Below are 17,900 nucleotides of genomic sequence, written 5' to 3' on the forward strand. Positions count from 1 at the left end.
GACATCTTGTATCTGCTTTTATTGCGCCTTAAATATTCTCTCCTAATTAAACTTATGAAACATTGCTCTGACGTCTTATTGTACTAGTCCTGTCGATGACCTTATAGGATTTCAGAAGGACTAAGACACTCTTATCACCCTCGACCTTCGTGCGTTTAACAATATCCTTGGCTGTTTCCCCCTTCTTGTTCTTCAACGTGACTTTGGCACCGTTATTGAGCAGAGTAAATACAACATTATGTCTCTTGGGATTGACTTTGTTATGTTTCAGTGCGAGAATAAGGGGCGTTGACCCATCTGGCTGACACGAGTTTGCATCTGCTTGTTTCTCGCGCAGCAAGTATTCAAGCATTTTGATATCGCCTATCCGGGCAGCCATGTGCACAGCTGTCATGCCGTATTGGTCATGTGCATTGACATCAAGCGAATCAAGGCCTTGGGAGTCTAGGAGAAGGCAAGCAAAGTCTTTGCCTCCGGGGACGGAGCTTTGACATCGATGTAGACCAGTTTTGCCATTGTTGTCGATTGTGTTTCTTAAAGCGCCTTTCTCGAGAAGGAGCCGAAGAGCTCTGATGTTCCTCTTGGAGCACGCCAGGAGCAGAGGAGTTGCATTGTCGTTTTTGGTCTCCAGTCTAACCTCCAGATCATAATAAGGACCGGATAGCATACTTTCGAGAATGTCATTCTCCCCTGTATTTATGGCGTGATGAATCGGAGAGAAACCCTTCAGGTGGTCGAGGACCGTGTCATTGATCCTGTCGTACCCAAAGTCAGGAGAATTGATATCGAATCCCTGCTCCCTGCACCAAGCACGAATCCTTGGAGCATCTAGGTCTGGTGAGGGTATCGTGGTCCTTGGAATTCCTATGGCGGAGTCTATCGTAAGTGAAGGCGGCGATAAGGGGATGACTCCTCCTGTCGTGAAATAGCCTTGATCCTCTGAAATGGAAGCATTGATAGAGGCTAAGCTCTTGATACAGTCCTCGTCTATGACAGACGGACAAGATGTGATGTCTTCATGGAGTGACTCGTGTGAAGAAGGGCCTGGATCAATCGATTCACGCCATTTGTAGATAGCGGTCAGATACTTGGGGCCAGTTTCGTTTCCAATGATGCTCTTGGGATATGTGCTGTTCAAAGTCCCCTCATGTCGGATCATCCGGCCGGTGCAAGATTCAGCCACCTCCATTCTATAGAGTCGATCGTTGTTTTGGGCAGCCTCAATCATCGGTATCACCATTCTGCTGAGATTGGCAAGATCGCGTTGTGTTTTCCAATGTGCTAACCTATCCACAGGTCAGAATTCATGAAACCAATTTTATGGGGTATCAAGGATGAACGAAAGTGACTCACAGTAAAATCATTTCAAAACACGTTTGTAGGTGGTTCTCGTGCCAAGTAATCCGTGCCTGGATATCCTTAATATCTCCTTCGTCCAGTCTAGTTGCCAGTTTATCCCAGGCTATACCGATATACGATTTCGAAGACAGAATTTTGTCAAGCCGAAGTTTGACTTGTAGATCACGAAGCTCTTCGCCGATCTCCTCAAGGATCTTTATGATCGAGTTACGAAAGTCCTCTTCTGCTTCGTCTTGAGGTGTTGTCGTCTGGAACAGGAACCCGACTCTCTTAAGGCGTGAATGTAAAGAAGCAAGGGCATTCTGGGTTTTACCTGAGACGCAGTCATTAACCGATGAACCCGGGCAGGCAGGCAGACACCTCTTGACTTACGAGCTTCATTGGTGGCTCCATGGACTGATTTGATGATCTTATAAAACTCCTTTGCAAGTTGACTGCAGATCTGAGTGGTAGCGAGCGCGACACCCGCGATATCAGGGCCGGACATGGTGGGTCGTCTGAAGAAGCTAGAGCTTGGTGAGGGAGCTGCGATGATCTGTTCATCAGTATTAGAAATCAAGGCGACAAGAAAGCTTGCAGGACAATGGGCGATTCCCACATAAGAGTGTTCAATAAAATTTGCGTGGGAAGAGTGTGGGGAGGAGAGTGGCTATGAAAAGGATTAAGATTGCAGATGAACATTGGGAAGTCCCAACTCCCCTCACAACCTCAACATCGACTGGCGGCAAAAAGACACAAAATTAAACGTACAGCCTTGAATGGAAGGACACAATACTAATTCTTGGCTTGCTGCGTGACCCAACAGTGCAACCATGATCTCGTGCAGAGTCCCGTCCTGGAGGGCTGCCATCATTTCCCCAGAGTCCGTGAGCTCGTTGCAACGTCCCAAGCCGCCGAGGCTGCGTTAAGTGGCGGCTATACTGTCTAGCTATTGGATATTATGTAGGACAGGAAAGCCTCATGTTTGAAAGCTGGGGTATCTCCATGCATCCAGAGGAAGCTAATGGCTGCTCGTGTGATTGTGATTCCGACTATCGAGGCTATGTCAGTTTTCATTCATCATTTAACTTTTAGTAGATGCGGTGAAACGATCTAGGCTGAGTTTTTGGATACTATTCGATAGCTGAGTGGTTGGGATGTGTAGGAAGGCAACAAGGCAACGAGGCTCTGCACATTAACTGTATGCAGGGGGAAGAATCTGCCGTGTTGAAAGGCAAACTAGGTCTGTGCCCACGATCGGCTGAGTGCCAATGCTCATTGGAATCGATAAATACTGCAAGTTCACTCCTCTGCCAGTAACATTCTGCTCCACGCTCAGAAACACTCAAGCATAGTTTTATATTCGTTCTCTGAACTTCGAAGACTGAAAACCTCCAGCCGAAATCACTGTCAGATCTCTACCCCAGCCGTCAAAGATGGCATCTCAAGAACAACTTACCAGTGATGACCATGGTGAGCATTCCTACTTCCCCTGACCAATCAATACGATATATCTTACGATCGTAATAAGCCGACATGAACGACGAACAGCTCGAGACCGCGGTCAGGAGCTTTTATCACGAGACTTCAGATACCCTCACAAATCGTCGACAATATCCTACTGAGGAAGACATTGAACGGGCGGCTAAAGTCTGGCATCACAAAGACTACTACGAGAACGCTGCACGACATAAATTAGAGACGCCATTATCTCTGAATATGGCAGAGCAGTATGCGCTGGTCAAGGAGGTTGACCATCCCTTCTCCGAAAGGGGTATGTGGACGGTCATCTTCACTGTAAGTCTCAGCGCTTTCTTGCAGGGTTTTGCCCAGAGTAGTCAGAATGGTGCAAACCTGTTTGCAAGATACTGGATTAGCAGCTCCAGTGACCAGCCTGTCAACTCCAGATTTGCTTTCGCGAATGCTGCCGTATACTTTAGTGCCGCAGTCTTGTAAGTCCACTCACTCCCTATTCTATACATGTCTTTAAAATGTACCCACTGCTGGTATTGAGATCAAACACTTACACTGTGAAGGGGTTGCCCTCTTGCTGCACCACTTAACACACTCCTCGGTCGTCGCGGTGCCATCATTGTCGCTGCTTTTCTTATTCTTGTATCTTCAATAGGATCAGCATGTATTCCACTTCCAACTTCGGACAACGATCCAGCTCGAGATGGTACTTGGGCGCTCGTAGCAGGCATTCGGATCATCGGAGGCGTCGGTATGGGTCTCAAAGCAACCAGTACCCCAATCCTGGCAGCCGAGACTGCAGTGGGATCTTGGAGAGGCTCTAACATTCTAATGTGGCAGTTGTGGTAAGCCTCATACGCACCCATCTCGTTATCTTGGGACAAGTACTTGACTAACACTTGCTGTCCAGGGTTGCGTTTGGTATCATGATGTCTTTCGTTGTCAACATCTGTTTGAACCAAATCAACGACAAGAAATTGACCCTCCGCTTGATTTTAGGCTCTCCTGCAGTCTTTGCACTAATTCTGATGTTAGTTGCATACAGATGCCCTGAGTCTTTTCGATACCATTTGATGCCGGACTCAAAGAATTACAGTCCTGAGAAGGCCTATGCATCTTTGCAGAAGCTCCGAAATACAAAAGTAAAACCGGGGTTCCCTTTCTCTTTCCTCCCTATCCCCTACTGTAATGGACGAGAACTCGGTAGTTGACCAAAATTTATAGCTCCAAGCGGACCGCGATCTCTTCGCGACACACCAGGGAATAGTCAATGAGATTAGAATGGAAAGAGACGATGATGGGTTAAGCAGTAGTGGCTCTCTTCGCTACGTAACAAGGTATTGTAATATCTTCAAGTACCGTCGTCTTCGCAACGCTGCAATTACCACTGGCATCGTGGCTTTATCACAACAACTCTCAGGCAGTAAGTCAGCTCACATCCATATAGTTTATATGTTACTAGGAATGTGGTTGACAACTAGTACTTGACAGTAAATCTTATGGCTTTCTACGGCGGGACCACGCTTGTGGGAATCACTCCTGGTAATGTTCCTGACGGGGGTCAAATTATGAAAGCGATGGTATACAACTTGATCTTTGGATCCATAAACTTCCTCTTTTGCTTGCCAGCCATCTACTACATCGATACTTTAGGGAGACGAAAAATTCTTCTCTACACCATCCCAGGCATGGCAATAGGGTTAATGGCCGCAGCAGTGAGCTATGATCAGGTAACAATCGAGGTCGTCGCTTTCTGGATCTTCTGTCAGCATACCATCAATTGCCTTTTATCTACAGCATGTTTAACTGATACATTTGTATAGTTCACACGGCCTTTTATAGCCCTGGCATGGGCCCCGTTCCCTTCGTACTAGCAGCTGAAAGCTTTCCTTTAGCCTATCGAGAAACAGTAGGCTAACCTATCTTTATGATCCCGGAACAATTGACTGATACTTGATAATCAGGGCGCCTCTTTCGCGATAACGATAAACTTCCTCTTCGCGGGCCTTCTTGCTTGGCTCCAGCCTTTGCTCGTCGCTGGGGTAAAGTTTGGCGGCACACTTGGTGTCTTTTCTGGCCTTAACGTCATATCATTCTTCCTCATATTTTTCCTTGTCGAAGAAACCCACGGCAACGATCTGGAATATCTTGGGAGAGTGTTTAGACGTTCAAAGCTGGAGTTTGCTCGCCAGCAATTTTACAAACTTGTGCCGTTTTCTGGCAAGGCAGGTCAAGACCAAGACCGTGAGATCTCTTCGCAAAGCGATCATGGAAATGAGAATTCTTCGGAGGGTACAAGAATGGATAGCCTCAACATGACTAGGGCGGTCAACACCAACACCAACGCCAACATTTAAGACCAATCTGAGAGTCAAGTAAAGCGGCTTACCAGCCACCAAGAAATACGTAAATACACTAGAATACATTGTGAACATACAAATTTGAGTTATAAGATGTGAGGGGATGCTTAAACATGACACAGGAAGGGAAGAGATCCAAGGGACAAAAAGATATCAACACCAAAAAAACATACAACAGCGGGGATTCGCTGGTCGTCACCGACCCAACTACTAATCCGCCCCTTATCAGCTTATCTATGGGAGAGCGGACGGGATCCCGAGTTCTCTGATAGGTATGGTCGTATGTACCAGAGAGTCCTTTGTGAGAAACTATATCCGTGAGCTTCTACAGTCAAGCTGTTTTGGCTCGAAGATTTAGAGAATTTGCCAGCTGAGATGTGGATCATCCGGCCCGGGCCGCCCCAGCCACGTTACTCTGGTTTCTATCCCTGTTCAGCTCCCTAACCTCATTTTTCCATGCACTATATTTTTTATCTGTCTCTTGGAACGAGAGACATGTCGACTATGAACCTCTCTATCCGTCCGCGGGATAATAGACATTGGAAACTGATTGGGATGTCATAATTGACTGTATTTTTAGTACAACCAATGATAAAAATGCTAGTTGTACTCCATACTTTGACAGGCCTGCCCCCCTATATAAGACTTAGCCATATTCAATCTGAGGACTGTTCATGTGAATCGTTCATAGCCGAGCCACTAAAGGCACTTGGCGTCAGCGCCAAACTCGTAAATTTAACCATAATTAGATTTAGATGTATCTAAAAATGAAATCTCCGGTTTGAGATCTGACCACCCGTGTTTGCTGGTCACCTTGCTTTATTTATTGGTGTGGGAGGAGCCGTTGGCTCTCGAATATGGATTTTTATTAGCTCATTCTAAAAAGGCCCAGCCTCCCACGGGCATATGTCGGATGCATCATGCATATCTGCACCTATGATTCGTCGCCTGGTATATATGTTGGTGCAAGTCGTCTGACTTTGCATGCCACCGGTGTAGATCTCAACAACATCATGGTCTCTGTATTCATGCCGCTGAGCTTGGGCCGAAGGCAATCCATTCGCTATCGAGCATTTGCAATGTTGCAATTGCTTATTCTAAGAAGCACGGGGGATTCAAAAGGCCTGCCAAGATGGAGGAGACTTGTGCGGCACGATTGACGTTGCATGCAAGCTGGAGCAACGTTATCAGTCGCTGAACCTCAGCGGCATGCGCAAAGGCAACATCTACTGCCTGCCAGCCTGATTTTGAGAGACAGCGATGGTAATACATAAGCCAGTCTCCCGAGCCATTCCCCCAAGCTCCAAGCCCTGCTTTGCCTGTCATTCATCACTTCGCTCTACATTATACGGTACGCCTATCAATTTCCAGTCGCGCCACTCGTATTCTGTTCTCAAACCTCCAGATATGGATTCAAACGACTCTCGTCGAAATAGTGGTGGCCTGCTCAACAAGTTGCGACCACCGTTTCATCGGCAGACTCGGACTCCTTCCCCAGCAGCGGGCTCCGACTTGCCGAACAAGACAAACAAGGCCGCAAAGCTTCCAGGTCTCTGTAATCACTGCTGCGAGATCAATTTCGAACAGTTCGCATCGCCACCAGCTCCGTCCAAGGACGACTCGCCAGAGACGAGGATACTCATCTCGCTTTTCAGCGTCATCAAAAATCAACGAGCTGGAAATTGCAATTTTTGCACTCTTCTCTTCGACGCCATCGCACTCAAACGTCACGATCCATTCGAACATCCAGCTGTGAGGGACCACATGCCTCCTGATGTAAAAGGTAGGACTTTCAAGACATGGGCAATAGGAATCAAGTGGCATGATAGAATGCTGGGAGTTCCCCATCCCTTCGGGCAGAGTCGGAACAGGATCATCATTGAAGAAGACCCTTCAGATCCAGATTTTTTACGAGAACGTCGTGATGAAGCGATGGAAAATGCTGATAAGTTTGGACTCGTTACCAGCGGCATGATTATTGGCGGAACTACGACCGGCGCAGTGCAGGACACGAACAAAGACCGACAACTGTGTCTCACTTTTGTGGCCGGCGCAGGGTCGTTCGCTGCCTCGCTTCTCACTATGGACAATAAGTTGCCTGTCGTTTTCCGGGTCAAGATGCACAACGCCAATGCCGTTGACGCCGGGCTTCTCGAGATAAGCCTTTGGGGGTATGGAGGTCGGGTACAGGCACCTCTCACAGTCCTCAGCCAGTTCAATCTTCGAATCGCGTCCAGCCATATAATCGTGGAAGGCAAAGAAAACCTTCGTTATGGAAGGACGATGGGTAGGAGAGTCAATATTGAATACGACTGTCGTGAATGGCTGAATCATTGTCGCGAGAATCATGAGCATATCTTCGCAACGCCTCAGTGGTCGACTGGACTTCCTAAGCCAGCGGGCGAGCATTTTCGACTCATCAAAATCGGAGAACTCAAATCTCAAAATGAAGAAGGCGAGATCCCAATGCATACCGAAACCCAAACACACGACGAGACAGATGCTGAAGCTGAAGACGATGAAGACAAGAACGAAGAATATCTTTGCAAGATAGTACAAGTCGACGTCGATGGCCGGGAAGGAGAATTACCTGAGTACGCGGCCCTTTCGTACGTGTGGGGTGATACGGGAGCCAAGTCCCTCAATCTCAGCTCAGAGAATGTATCTCAACTTAGCCAGCAAATCAACGACCAGAATGAAAAGGTAGCTCGAATGATATCCGATGCTATCAAGGTAGCCAAGCGCTTAGGGTTCCAATATCTTTGGGCAGACAGTCTTTGCGTCATCCAGAAGAAAAGCAACGGCGACGACGCAAAAGCGCGGGAGTCACAACTTAAACAGATGGATAGCATATTTGGTCATGCCAAAGTCGTTCTTGTCGCCTCAGCAGGAAAGAATTCGGAAGCTGGTTTAGTGGGTGTGTCGTCGCCCCGCGAGGCAACGCAGATGGCCAGGGAGGTGAAGCCTAACGTTAACGTTTTACTCCCCGTGGAGTATGATAAATCTTATGGAAAGTGGGATACACGAGGTTGGACCCTCCAAGAGAAGCTTCTCTCCAGGAGATTGCTTGTGTTTGGTGAGAAGTACGTTAGCTTCCATTGCAGACATGGCATCTTGCGCGAGGATATGCCTGCGGCACATGCCGGCAAAGACGCTGGACCCCCTTCAATTCCTTGTTTCTCGATGCCACCAAACAATCATGCTCCTAGGACCGCAAAGACCTGGAATGGAGTCCCCGTTCTCCTGAGATCCCCTTTTTTCAGCGAATATGCGAAGCTTTTGGAGCAATACACTAGTCGAGATATGACTGAGTCTAGTGATATCCTCGACGGTATGTATGGCCTTCTTAAGGTTCTGGAGCATATGAGGCGCTCACAAAGCCCGCCCGGTAGTCTTGCTTTTACATATCTCCGAGATACTTGACGAGGGGGCCGCACTCTCTATGGACTGCCCGAGGAGTTCCTCGACCTTGCACTGCTTTGGCAGCCTCCAGCAGCGGCTGGGACGTATCTAACTAAAAGGTCGAACGATGTTCTCCTCAGCTGGTCATGGGCTGGGTGGGAGGTCAGTAAAAATCCTTCAGATGGTAAGGAAGATGGAGAGTATGTTGTCCATCCCGGTGTGCGATTCGAAGAACCGTTCTGGGTCTCCGGCAATGACGAAATGTCCCTAAGAAAGTTCAGAGCGACTGGCAGCAATTCTGAGGAGCGTTTCAGACCATTGGTGATGTGGTTCAAGTGGTCTGCCGCGCGTCAAGAGAAGCCGGCCCCTCGGCCAAAAAAGTCGCATTTAAAATCCGACTCCATAGCGAGACTCCAGACGACGCTACCAGTAAATTCACAGCTCGCAACAAAACCTCAACATGTTGAGGGCAGCTTAGTACCAGTGAATGGGTTCGGTGTAGGCATTGTTTGTGGTTCGGACGATGTGGACTCACGAGCTTTGAAGAAAGCCCTCAAATTTCGTGGGGTCGACTATGAAGCCGCGGGTGCCGCGGGTGCCCCTTCCATGCCGCCCAATATCCAGCTAGATGACCGTCACCTAGTCTGCGAGACGCGGGTGGCCAGCTTCAGACTTCGTCAGACGAGGTCTAGGAAAGAGCCATTATGGACACTGGTTGATGGGGTTGCGACAATCGAGAAGGAGCTGCAGATTTGGGAAGCCGAGATCTTGGACGACAATGAGAACGTTATCGGCCACATAATCCCTACCGACCAAGGAAAAACCATATCATCCCATCCTTATGATTTTATCCTGCTCTCCGAATCGCAATACTGGGGGACTGAGAAGAGAATTGACATCGTGGGCTACCCATTGTACAATGTCATGACCGTTGAATGGGATACTATGCGTTGGTTTGCAACGAGGACCGGCTTGGGCAAGATATCTAGGCCAGCGTGGGAAGCAGCGCATCCTGAAATGAAGCGCGTAATCTTTAAATAGCGCGCCAGTTGTTATTGAAGGTATGTGTTTTTGTACCAAATTTTGTTCGATCTAGATGGTTGCGCAGTGCCTAACTGACCAACAGAACCTGCTCCTGTACCCATCATGTGAGATTGGTGCCTTAGGTACCCGATGGGAAGAGGTCATTGTTGGTCCACCGCGACGAGATATGGCCTCTCACGTAATTCTCCGCAGTGTCAGGCGAAGCGTACGCATCTCAGGTCGCGTTGGTGGATATGTTTGAGGCGCCGAAGAGCATGTGTCGTGCGGTAGCAGTTGCCTTCGCCTCATTCGAAGTAATATTATTGGACAATGGAACTGGGATTATTCAGAGGATCCTGTTGAGGCAGTCACATAGAAATAACACTATTGTTAAGAAATGTCCAGGTTAATGGGCTGAGCACCTGGGGACTACTAGGGCTTGGATGCCAACGTGGAATGCGCCACTTTTGCACTCACTACTTAACGTGGTCTTCTTGGTGGTGAGATGAATGTGCTATAGTTCGCGGTCTGCGCCAAGACTGTCTCTATGCGCAGTGTCTACTGAGGGACCTGTGTTAAGAGTACTGATACCGCTATGTTTGTGTCTCTACAGATATACTGCAGGTTTGGGTGCAGGAACACAGAGTGTCAGTCGAGCTTAGCCTGGGCAAAAAATAGCAAAAACATACAACAGCGGGGATTCGCTGGTCGTCACCGACCCAACTACTAATCCGCCCCTTACCAGCTTGACTATGGGAGAGCGGACGGGATCCCGTATTTTCTGGTAGGTATGGTCGTATGTGAAAGATTGAGCTGTTGAGAAGAGTTATATCGATGAGGTGTTTGGGTGGCAGATAACAGTTCAGTATAGCTTCAAAGTGAGCATCACCAAAGTCCAAGATACCGTCAGGAATAAAACATCAGAGAATACAATAGATCCACAGTTAATACTGGCCATTTTGCCCACCTTCCGTTCGCTCTGGTCCAAGACTGAGGATCATAATACAGCCAGTGGTCAACTTGTCGATGCCTTGTTTCCATTTCTGGTTGATGGCTGCCTAAAGAAGGATGCAAACGCCCAACTTGGGTCTCAGTATCCTTCACCGATACATCTTTGTATCATAAAACATCGCTTTCTATCGAACGGGACATTGCCTCTCTGGGATGGTGCGATACGTCCTGGAGCAGATCTGATAACGGTCCACCCCGGGACATGTCCACGTTTCTTCTTACCCCAGATCTTCTAAAAACAACCCATGCTCATTCGATATAGAGGTCTTACAATACCAGTGATAAAACAAAACAGTATATGAGTCAGTAAAGTGCATGCAGGATCCAACTCCACGACAGCGATCCCCATGCATCGCTTCCTCTCAACCCACCACTCCCGAAACGCCACATCGAACCTCAACCATCCCAGACCAATACCATAAGTGTTTATCTTATTCAATACTCTCTATTTCATTCACGGTATCGTTTTTTTAGTCTAGTGGCTCACATATGTCGCCCCTTCCAACTCCACCAAAAATGATTGGCTCTCGTGCTCCCACGCTCAAACACCACCACAATCAACTCTCCAAAGAGAATAATGAAACAATTGTTTCCAAACATTCACCTCTCTAGACTTCTGGTAGGTCTTCGCGACGCGTCGCGCGCGGTGCATCGAGGGCCAGTGGTTGTCAGCGCAACGTGGACTGGTCGAATGTTGACTTGGATATAAACCCACATGGACAACACATCAGAGACAAATTCGACAGTCTTTTCTTCAGCGTGCTTTCTTCTATTTACATTTGCATTTAGTTACTTATACAATCTTGATTTCTTGGCTTCTTTCGTTTGAGCCTCTTCTGTTACTACATCATCGTCAATACACTATCCAGTGTCAATCCAACACACTACCCAGTGTCACTCATCCATCACACTATCTAGTGTCAACCCTCACTCACAACTCACCGCAACTACACTCTCTTCATCATCTCCCACTCTTTTTCACATCAAAATGTCCGACATCATCGCTTGGCTGGTCCCTACGGCACGCAACTCCCCCGCCGACAAAACAGCCCACCTCCCCTCCAACATCTTCCGCACCGTCCAGATAGAATCCTCCCCAACACTCTCCTCTCGCCTCCCAAACCTCCTCGGCAGCCGTCCAACCCGTGCTTTGAAGCTCTCCTTCGACTCACCCCCCAAGCGCCCAGGCTCTTTCGTCCTAGGCTCCGACCCGTCCACGTGCGACATCGTCCTCCCCACGTTACCAGGTATCGACGCACGACACTGCGAGTTGAGCTTTGATGCAGAGGGACGTCTTGTTCTCAACGACTACTCACAGGCTGGCACGCAAGTCTGGTATGATTGGGAGAGTAACGGTGATCAGACCGACTACTCATGGATTTTGAGCCCAGGCGCTGAGCAGGGGTTTCCGAGTACGGTGCAACGCATCACAGTTGACATTCAGGGCGCAAGGTTCCAGATCGTCGTTAATGATCACTCCGACGACTGGGACGCTTATCACGCCAAAGTCAAGGATTTCGTTCAACAGCCTTCGTGGTCGCAGGGTCTTTCTGCTGGTTGGGATCGGGGATCGGTCATTCCAGTTGCGCCGCTGTTTTCCAGCGCTCCTCTCTTTCAGCATATTCTTGTCAAGGCGTTAGGCGAAGAGCCAGTCGGGGAGGTATACCTATGGAATCTGGCTAGGCCTTGGGAGCCAATGGTTAAGGCTGCCGCTTGAAGGGCTTTATGTATTTAGTATCTTGGTGTTTGGCGTTTAGGTTGGTCGATTTTGTATGTATACAAGTATTGGAAGGATATGTTGCATAGTTCAAAGGTTCACATTCACTTGCATTCTAACACATGATCAATCAAGCGACACTGTAGGGAGAAACCACCGGTCGACACCGGGGTCTGTGACTAAACCTCGAGATAGGCAGCTTTAAATTTGATAGTCGCTTAACTGACTATTAATCATTATTAAACAGCTCTCTTTCTCGCCTCCAATAATCCTCAGTCCTCCTCTCGAATGATCCCCCAACGTTTAGCCTCTCGCCTAGGCTTGGGATCTGTAACCTCTACATCCTAGGTAAAGACAAGAGGGTTCGCATCCAGTAGTTTGGGAGTCAGGCTCCGAGGCCCAGGACTCATCGCAGGTAGGTCTTCGATATCTTGTTCTGCGAGTATCCCGCCGTTAGTTTCGGTCCTATGCTATTGGAGGTCTTGAGACAACTTGCCGGCATTGTCCAGAGGATGTGCCTTTATGAATCGAGGACCTGATACGGCCACGTCTGGCTCATTCCATTGGTCGGATTTCTAGAAAGTGGTTAGAAATAAGTATACCCGTACGTCGACATTCGTATACTTACGTTTCGGTTTTCCGAGGTGGGCAACATCCTTTCTCACGAGATCGAAGACGTAGAGGAATTCAGCAAGAGCCTCTTCATCCATCTCCTCACCATCGGGGAGGTTCATATCGAGAGCCACGTCCTACGTGAACTCTTCATAGTCATCTTCATCCTCGAACGGTCCAGGCAGGGTTTGTTCAAACGCGGCCTGGTCAGTCGAAGCCTCTTCATCCACAGCCTCTTCATCCAAAGCCTCTTCAGTGGAGATCTCTTCGCCCGAGACATCTTCGCCCGAGACCTCGTCGTCCAAGACCTTGTCGTCCAAGACCTCTTCAGCTCCGGTGTGCTCAGCCGAGGCCTCTCCAGCTGAGGTCTCTCCATTCGAGGGCTTTTTATAAGGGAGAAGTTGGATCCAGACACCTGGATGCAGTTGACGCCAAGGTTCGGAAAATCCAGACTGTTCATTCCAAGCTTTCTCAGCCTCAGCCTCTTCAGTCGAGGACTCATGAACCATAGGCAGAGTGTCATTCTCCGCAATCTCCTTTCCCTTCCCCTTCTCAGTCTCCTGCTTCTTCAGCTCGTTGGCTATATAACAGTCAGAAATAGCGCGAATAGTAATTTCGCTGATGTGAGCGGCTCACAGTGAACTGGCGGCTTCTCTCCTGAAACAGAAAGTTCCAGAGGAGACTCATCGAGGGCCTCATCGAGAGCTTCACAGTCAATGTCGGGCTGCTCAATAAAAGCGCTTTCGGACGCCATGATTTTGGTAGAGAGATCGTGGCAGGTAGAACAAATATTTGAGGCGTTGGAATGCAACGCGGGTATGTTCTGTGGATGTTCTGCTCAGATTTCGTTGTTGTGTTATTCTCCTCCCTTAGTGCAGCTGCCTGACTGACTGCACAGGAACTCAGCTTTTTTTCCAGAACCAAAGTAAATAACAATTACGTAACTCTAGACGGACTTCTCTATTTTTCTAGAAAGATCTAATACTGCTAAGTATACTTATTGCTCTACCATTTCTTTATTCTCAAGTACTAAGGTAAGTATAATTCACATCAGTCGATCGGTAATAGCGACTCATGAAGTTAATACCTAACAGCAGTCAGTGAAACCACAGGATGTAACATCAGTCTCAAAGTACAAAGCTCTAAGCAGATCGAAAAAGCTCTTCTCTCATTCAAAACGAAACACAAGGTCATGGAACCATTTAACTCATGTGTTCTTTCCGGTCTTCCCACTGAACCTTCAGTGTCAAACTCAAAAACAGCCTCCTCAACACTCAATACTCTACTAACCTATACCGCCATCAATATATCTTGGGAGGTTGATAAAGGAGTGAGTGTTTAGGCAGTTATTCATGTGATTGTCACAAAAGGTTTACTCGTTAGCTAGCGAAAGCACATTTGCCGATCGACAAGAATACAGGGTAAGCAATCCACCAATCACCCACAAAACACTAACACGTACTCAGGTATGACAGGAGATTCACACAACCAGAGTCTTACAACATCACACAAAATGGGCTCCTCAGACATCCCCCCGCCCTCAGCACCAGCATGGCTCGTCCCTGCCTCAACAGCCTGCCTCTCCGTCGGCATAACCTTCTGGCTACTCGCCTACTACTTCATGGTCCGCCGCAGCCTCGCAACTCACGCCACGCCCGCGCCCCTCCTAGCTCTCGGTCTCAACCTCGCATGGGAAGTCGTCTACGCGTTCGGCGTGTGCGAAGCCCCCATAGAGACCTTTGGTTTCACCTGCTGGCTTCTCCTCGACATACCCGTTCTGTACGCCACGCTCAAAACGGCACCTAGATCATTCTCTAACAGCCCGCTCGTCGCGCGCAACGTGCCGCTGCTGCTGGCGGTTGTGTTTGTGGCGGGGCTGGTGGGTAATGGGACGTTTGTATGGTGGTGGCTCAAGGAGCCGCATCGTGGGTATGGTATTAAATGGGGCAAGACGTGGAAGGGTCTTGAGGCGAGGGATACTACTGAGTTGGCATTCTGGTCGGCTGGTGTGGCGCAGATGATATTCAGCGTTTCGGCGTTGGCTATGCTTCTTCAGCGTGGTCACTCTGGTGGGCAAAGCTATGCAATCTGGTGAGTTTCTTTCTATTCTATCTATTTGCATATTGGTTCTTGCAGAGGGTGTGTCTTGATCGGAGCTTAGCGAGATCTCATCTATCAACTGTCATGTATCAGAAAGCTAGGCCGCGAAGAGCACACGAGACGAAATTGGCAAGTTTGTTCATGCTGTCTCAGAGCAAACTCTTAGGCTGCTTATTATTACATCCTTGAGTTCAGCGGTCAGCTTCTATTATTCAAGGCGGTCTGTTCAACACAACCATGCAGGTAGACCCGACAGTCTGGTCACCAGTAGGATTTGCATCCGCCCGTTGTCTCGTGATGGAAAAGAGATTTGGGCAGCAATCGCCGTATTCACAAACTTGCTCAGCGCTGACAATCATACTTCCAGGTTCTGTCGCTTCGTAGGCACCATTATGGGCCTCCCTGTTTGTTGCATACTGCTCTGGTGGTATTGGCCAGAGGCTCACGGCTTCGTCTTTCACCCTCTCGCCTTATTTTTCGTTGGTACCTCGGTGGTCTGCGATCTGGCGTACCCGTTTCTGTTGGCCCATGTCCGAACTACAGAAAAGGTCCTGCCTGACGGGAGCCTGGTTGATGGGAGACGACTAACAGATGCGGAGAAGAAGCATCAGTAGAAGGCGGCAGCGAAACATGGGGACGGCTGGTCGCGTGTCAGCCACTGTAGCGGAGGAAACATGGCAAAAGCAATTTATGACATTTCTACAATCGCTTCCGTCAGGGTGACATTGAGCTGAGTGATCCTTGGAGATGTTTGTGTTGATGGATCTCTGTCACAATCGAGAGCATTCTGTAACTCAGATGCTTACTGTGGACACAACACGCCATCCTCAGCTTCACCCCACGTCTACAGCTTTTGTTGGTTACGTGACGATAAGCCTTCAACGATTGAATCACTTGTGGCGTCCGCACAACGTAACTTTGGATCTCACTACCTCGGGATATTTGTTGTGCTATGGCCAGCGGACTAGGGCTGATCAGCTGAACGGCCAATAAGAGTATGGCGGTGCGATCTAGCAGCCGCTTTAGCTGAACATTTGTATCGCGGCAATCTGACAAAGTCAGATCCTCGTGGGGTGGTAGTCATTGCTTCCAAACATAGCGGCTGGGCATAGCGTGACGAGCGCATAATGCAGCCTTTTCTTAGCGCAACGGAGATGAGCAAAATCGATTGTGAGATGTGATAGTCAGGACAGTTTAGTTTAGTTGGACGATTGACCAACAATCGATGGAATGTCAGAAAGACAATATGGACAGGGGATTGCGCAAACACATCACATGACCGTGAAACGATGTAGAGCAAAGCCAGGCCTGGGTGCTTCTTGACGAGTGCATTGTTTTCTCCGGATTTGCATGTAACGTTGGCTGAGACTTTTGTCAATGCACGCAGCAGAATCCTTGGGAGGGGTTGCTGAATTGAGGAGAGCTGTAGCCAGGGTAGAGATATGGCCCAACAGTTGTCGCAACCAACACACCAATAGCAGAGCAGGAAAAAGAGCAAACTTGTCCAACACTTGCCTCACGATAGCCCGATTCCCAGCAAAAAAAACTCATCAAGGTCGTTACTGGACCAATTGCGACTCAATCCAGTGTATCGGTAACGAAAGAGAAGCTGGCAGCTCGCGGCGTGCGGCGTGCGGATGGCACGGGATCATGATCACGATCAGTGGATGTATTCGGTATGTCGTCGCAGCTGGCATCGGCCGCCGTCTATTCGTGGCAAAGACATGTTTGCTATCTGGCATTAATTGAGCTCAAGACACCTGAATGAATGAATGACATGTCTTGTTTGGCAAGGGCAGCAAATGGATTTGTGTTGTCGTTTTCTAGACATGTTCCAAACTGTTGGTAGATGAATAGACGCCTTTCAAAAAAAAACAAAAAAAAAAACCAATAGACGCGACTCTGCGTCAAATCGTTATACATGGACACCATACGTCAAGTCACATGCTCAGAGGCTTGTGCGGGTGCAAGCATCTTTGACAGACAATAGGGACACCACACAGTTAAGGGGGCCCAGGGGGGGTTTGATCTCGATCGTGGAGTAAAAAAAAAAGTCTCAAAGAGCTTGCAGCAGTTGCAGGTGGGTAAGACGTCGGACGTCTGCACAAAGCCACGATCACGTTTTGTGTAGCTGTTTCTGGATGAGCCAGATGACATGGGAGAGTTTCTTCTAGACCGATAAAGCCATTCGTGGAAGGACGAGTCGACTAGATTGATGAGGCCTTTTTTGACAGAATAACCGGAGAAAGGGTGTCGAAGAAGGGACGCTTGTCCATCATGATTTTTTGACAGAATGTGGCATCATGGGCGAGAACCAAGGTTTCAGGGTCCTTTTGTTAAGGAGGATAAAATTTCCGCAGGGCAATCCCAGTTCACCGGTCGGCGGAGGGAATATGTATCTTGTCGTTTTGGGAAGACGAGATCTTGGTGTATCTGCACGGAATCGACCCTTTGAAGAAATAAAATGTCTCGTTCTGGCAAATGTAGGGATGGGTTGGTTTTATTACCATGGATGAATTGCCCGCAAGCAAGGGTGTAGATATCAACTGTGAATTAAAGATACAAAGAAAAAGTGAAAGAGACAGAGAGAAAAAGCTGCAAGTGGACGGTTTAGGAAATGGATGATGCTGCCGTTTGAAGTTTTGGTATGAAGGTACATGAGGATATGCATCTTACGGGGACTAATGCAGGTGTCATGTGCAGCCGCTAGCTAATGCAAATAACCGGCACTTGTACAGTTGCAGCTGCAGCAGCAGTTGCAGTGTCGCATCCACTGTCGGGTGGCTGCGATCCCTTGGAGTTTTAGTTGTGAGCCCACTGAATACACAGCTGTCAAACCTGTATACCCGGCTAAATAATGCGAT

General features: G+C 48.4%; 6 protein-coding genes and 2 non-coding genes across 8 annotated transcripts; 3 read left to right on the forward strand and 5 right to left on the reverse strand.

The window, feature by feature from the left end:
* Positions 1–52: 52 nt before the first annotated feature.
* Positions 53–379, reverse strand: FGSG_04466 (uncharacterized protein; the record flags this gene model as incomplete). Its single annotated transcript, XM_011322830.1, has 1 exon — positions 53–379. The coding sequence occupies one exon, from the start codon at positions 377–379 to the stop codon at positions 53–55; it is 327 nt and encodes a 108-aa protein (XP_011321132.1).
* A 2,495-nt stretch (positions 380–2,874) lies between these two features.
* FGSG_04465 (uncharacterized protein) lies at positions 2,875–5,168 on the forward strand (the record flags this gene model as incomplete). The annotated part of the gene is made up of 9 exons (XM_011322831.1): positions 2,875–3,135; positions 3,172–3,290; positions 3,375–3,656; positions 3,722–3,841; positions 3,908–3,953; positions 4,036–4,234; positions 4,303–4,575; positions 4,635–4,720; positions 4,776–5,168. The coding sequence occupies 9 exons, from the start codon at positions 2,875–2,877 to the stop codon at positions 5,166–5,168; spliced, it is 1,779 nt and encodes a 592-aa protein (XP_011321133.1).
* A 169-nt stretch (positions 5,169–5,337) lies between these two features.
* Positions 5,338–5,453, reverse strand: FGSG_20007. Its single transcript, XR_893002.1, has one exon. It is a non-coding gene; the product is annotated as a 5S ribosomal RNA (ribosomal RNA).
* Positions 5,454–7,079: 1,626 nt separating this feature from the next.
* FGSG_12252 (uncharacterized protein) lies at positions 7,080–7,412 on the reverse strand (the record flags this gene model as incomplete). Its single annotated transcript, XM_011322832.1, has 1 exon — positions 7,080–7,412. The coding sequence occupies one exon, from the start codon at positions 7,410–7,412 to the stop codon at positions 7,080–7,082; it is 333 nt and encodes a 110-aa protein (XP_011321134.1).
* A 2,866-nt stretch (positions 7,413–10,278) lies between these two features.
* FGSG_20008 lies at positions 10,279–10,394 on the reverse strand. Its single transcript, XR_893003.1, has one exon. It is a non-coding gene; the product is annotated as a 5S ribosomal RNA (ribosomal RNA).
* A 964-nt stretch (positions 10,395–11,358) lies between these two features.
* FGSG_04463 (uncharacterized protein) lies at positions 11,359–12,324 on the forward strand (the record flags this gene model as incomplete). Its single annotated transcript, XM_011322833.1, has 1 exon — positions 11,359–12,324. The coding sequence occupies exon 1, from the start codon at positions 11,596–11,598 to the stop codon at positions 12,322–12,324; it is 729 nt and encodes a 242-aa protein (XP_011321135.1). The 5' UTR covers positions 11,359–11,595.
* A 749-nt stretch (positions 12,325–13,073) lies between these two features.
* Positions 13,074–13,690, reverse strand: FGSG_04462 (uncharacterized protein; the record flags this gene model as incomplete). The annotated part of the gene is made up of 2 exons (XM_011322834.1): positions 13,074–13,516; positions 13,573–13,690. 2 exons carry the CDS (start codon positions 13,688–13,690, stop codon positions 13,074–13,076), a joined length of 561 nt encoding a protein of 186 aa, XP_011321136.1.
* Positions 13,691–14,449: 759 nt separating this feature from the next.
* Positions 14,450–15,650, forward strand: FGSG_04461 (uncharacterized protein; the record flags this gene model as incomplete). Its single annotated transcript, XM_011322835.1, has 2 exons — positions 14,450–15,027; positions 15,404–15,650. 2 exons carry the CDS (start codon positions 14,450–14,452, stop codon positions 15,648–15,650), a joined length of 825 nt encoding a protein of 274 aa, XP_011321137.1.
* Between the last annotated feature and the right edge of the window lie 2,250 nt (positions 15,651–17,900).

This window comes from Fusarium graminearum, chromosome 2, assembly GCF_000240135.3.
Source record: "Fusarium graminearum PH-1 chromosome 2, whole genome shotgun sequence".
Classification (NCBI taxonomy): Eukaryota; Fungi; Ascomycota; class Sordariomycetes; order Hypocreales; family Nectriaceae; genus Fusarium; species Fusarium graminearum.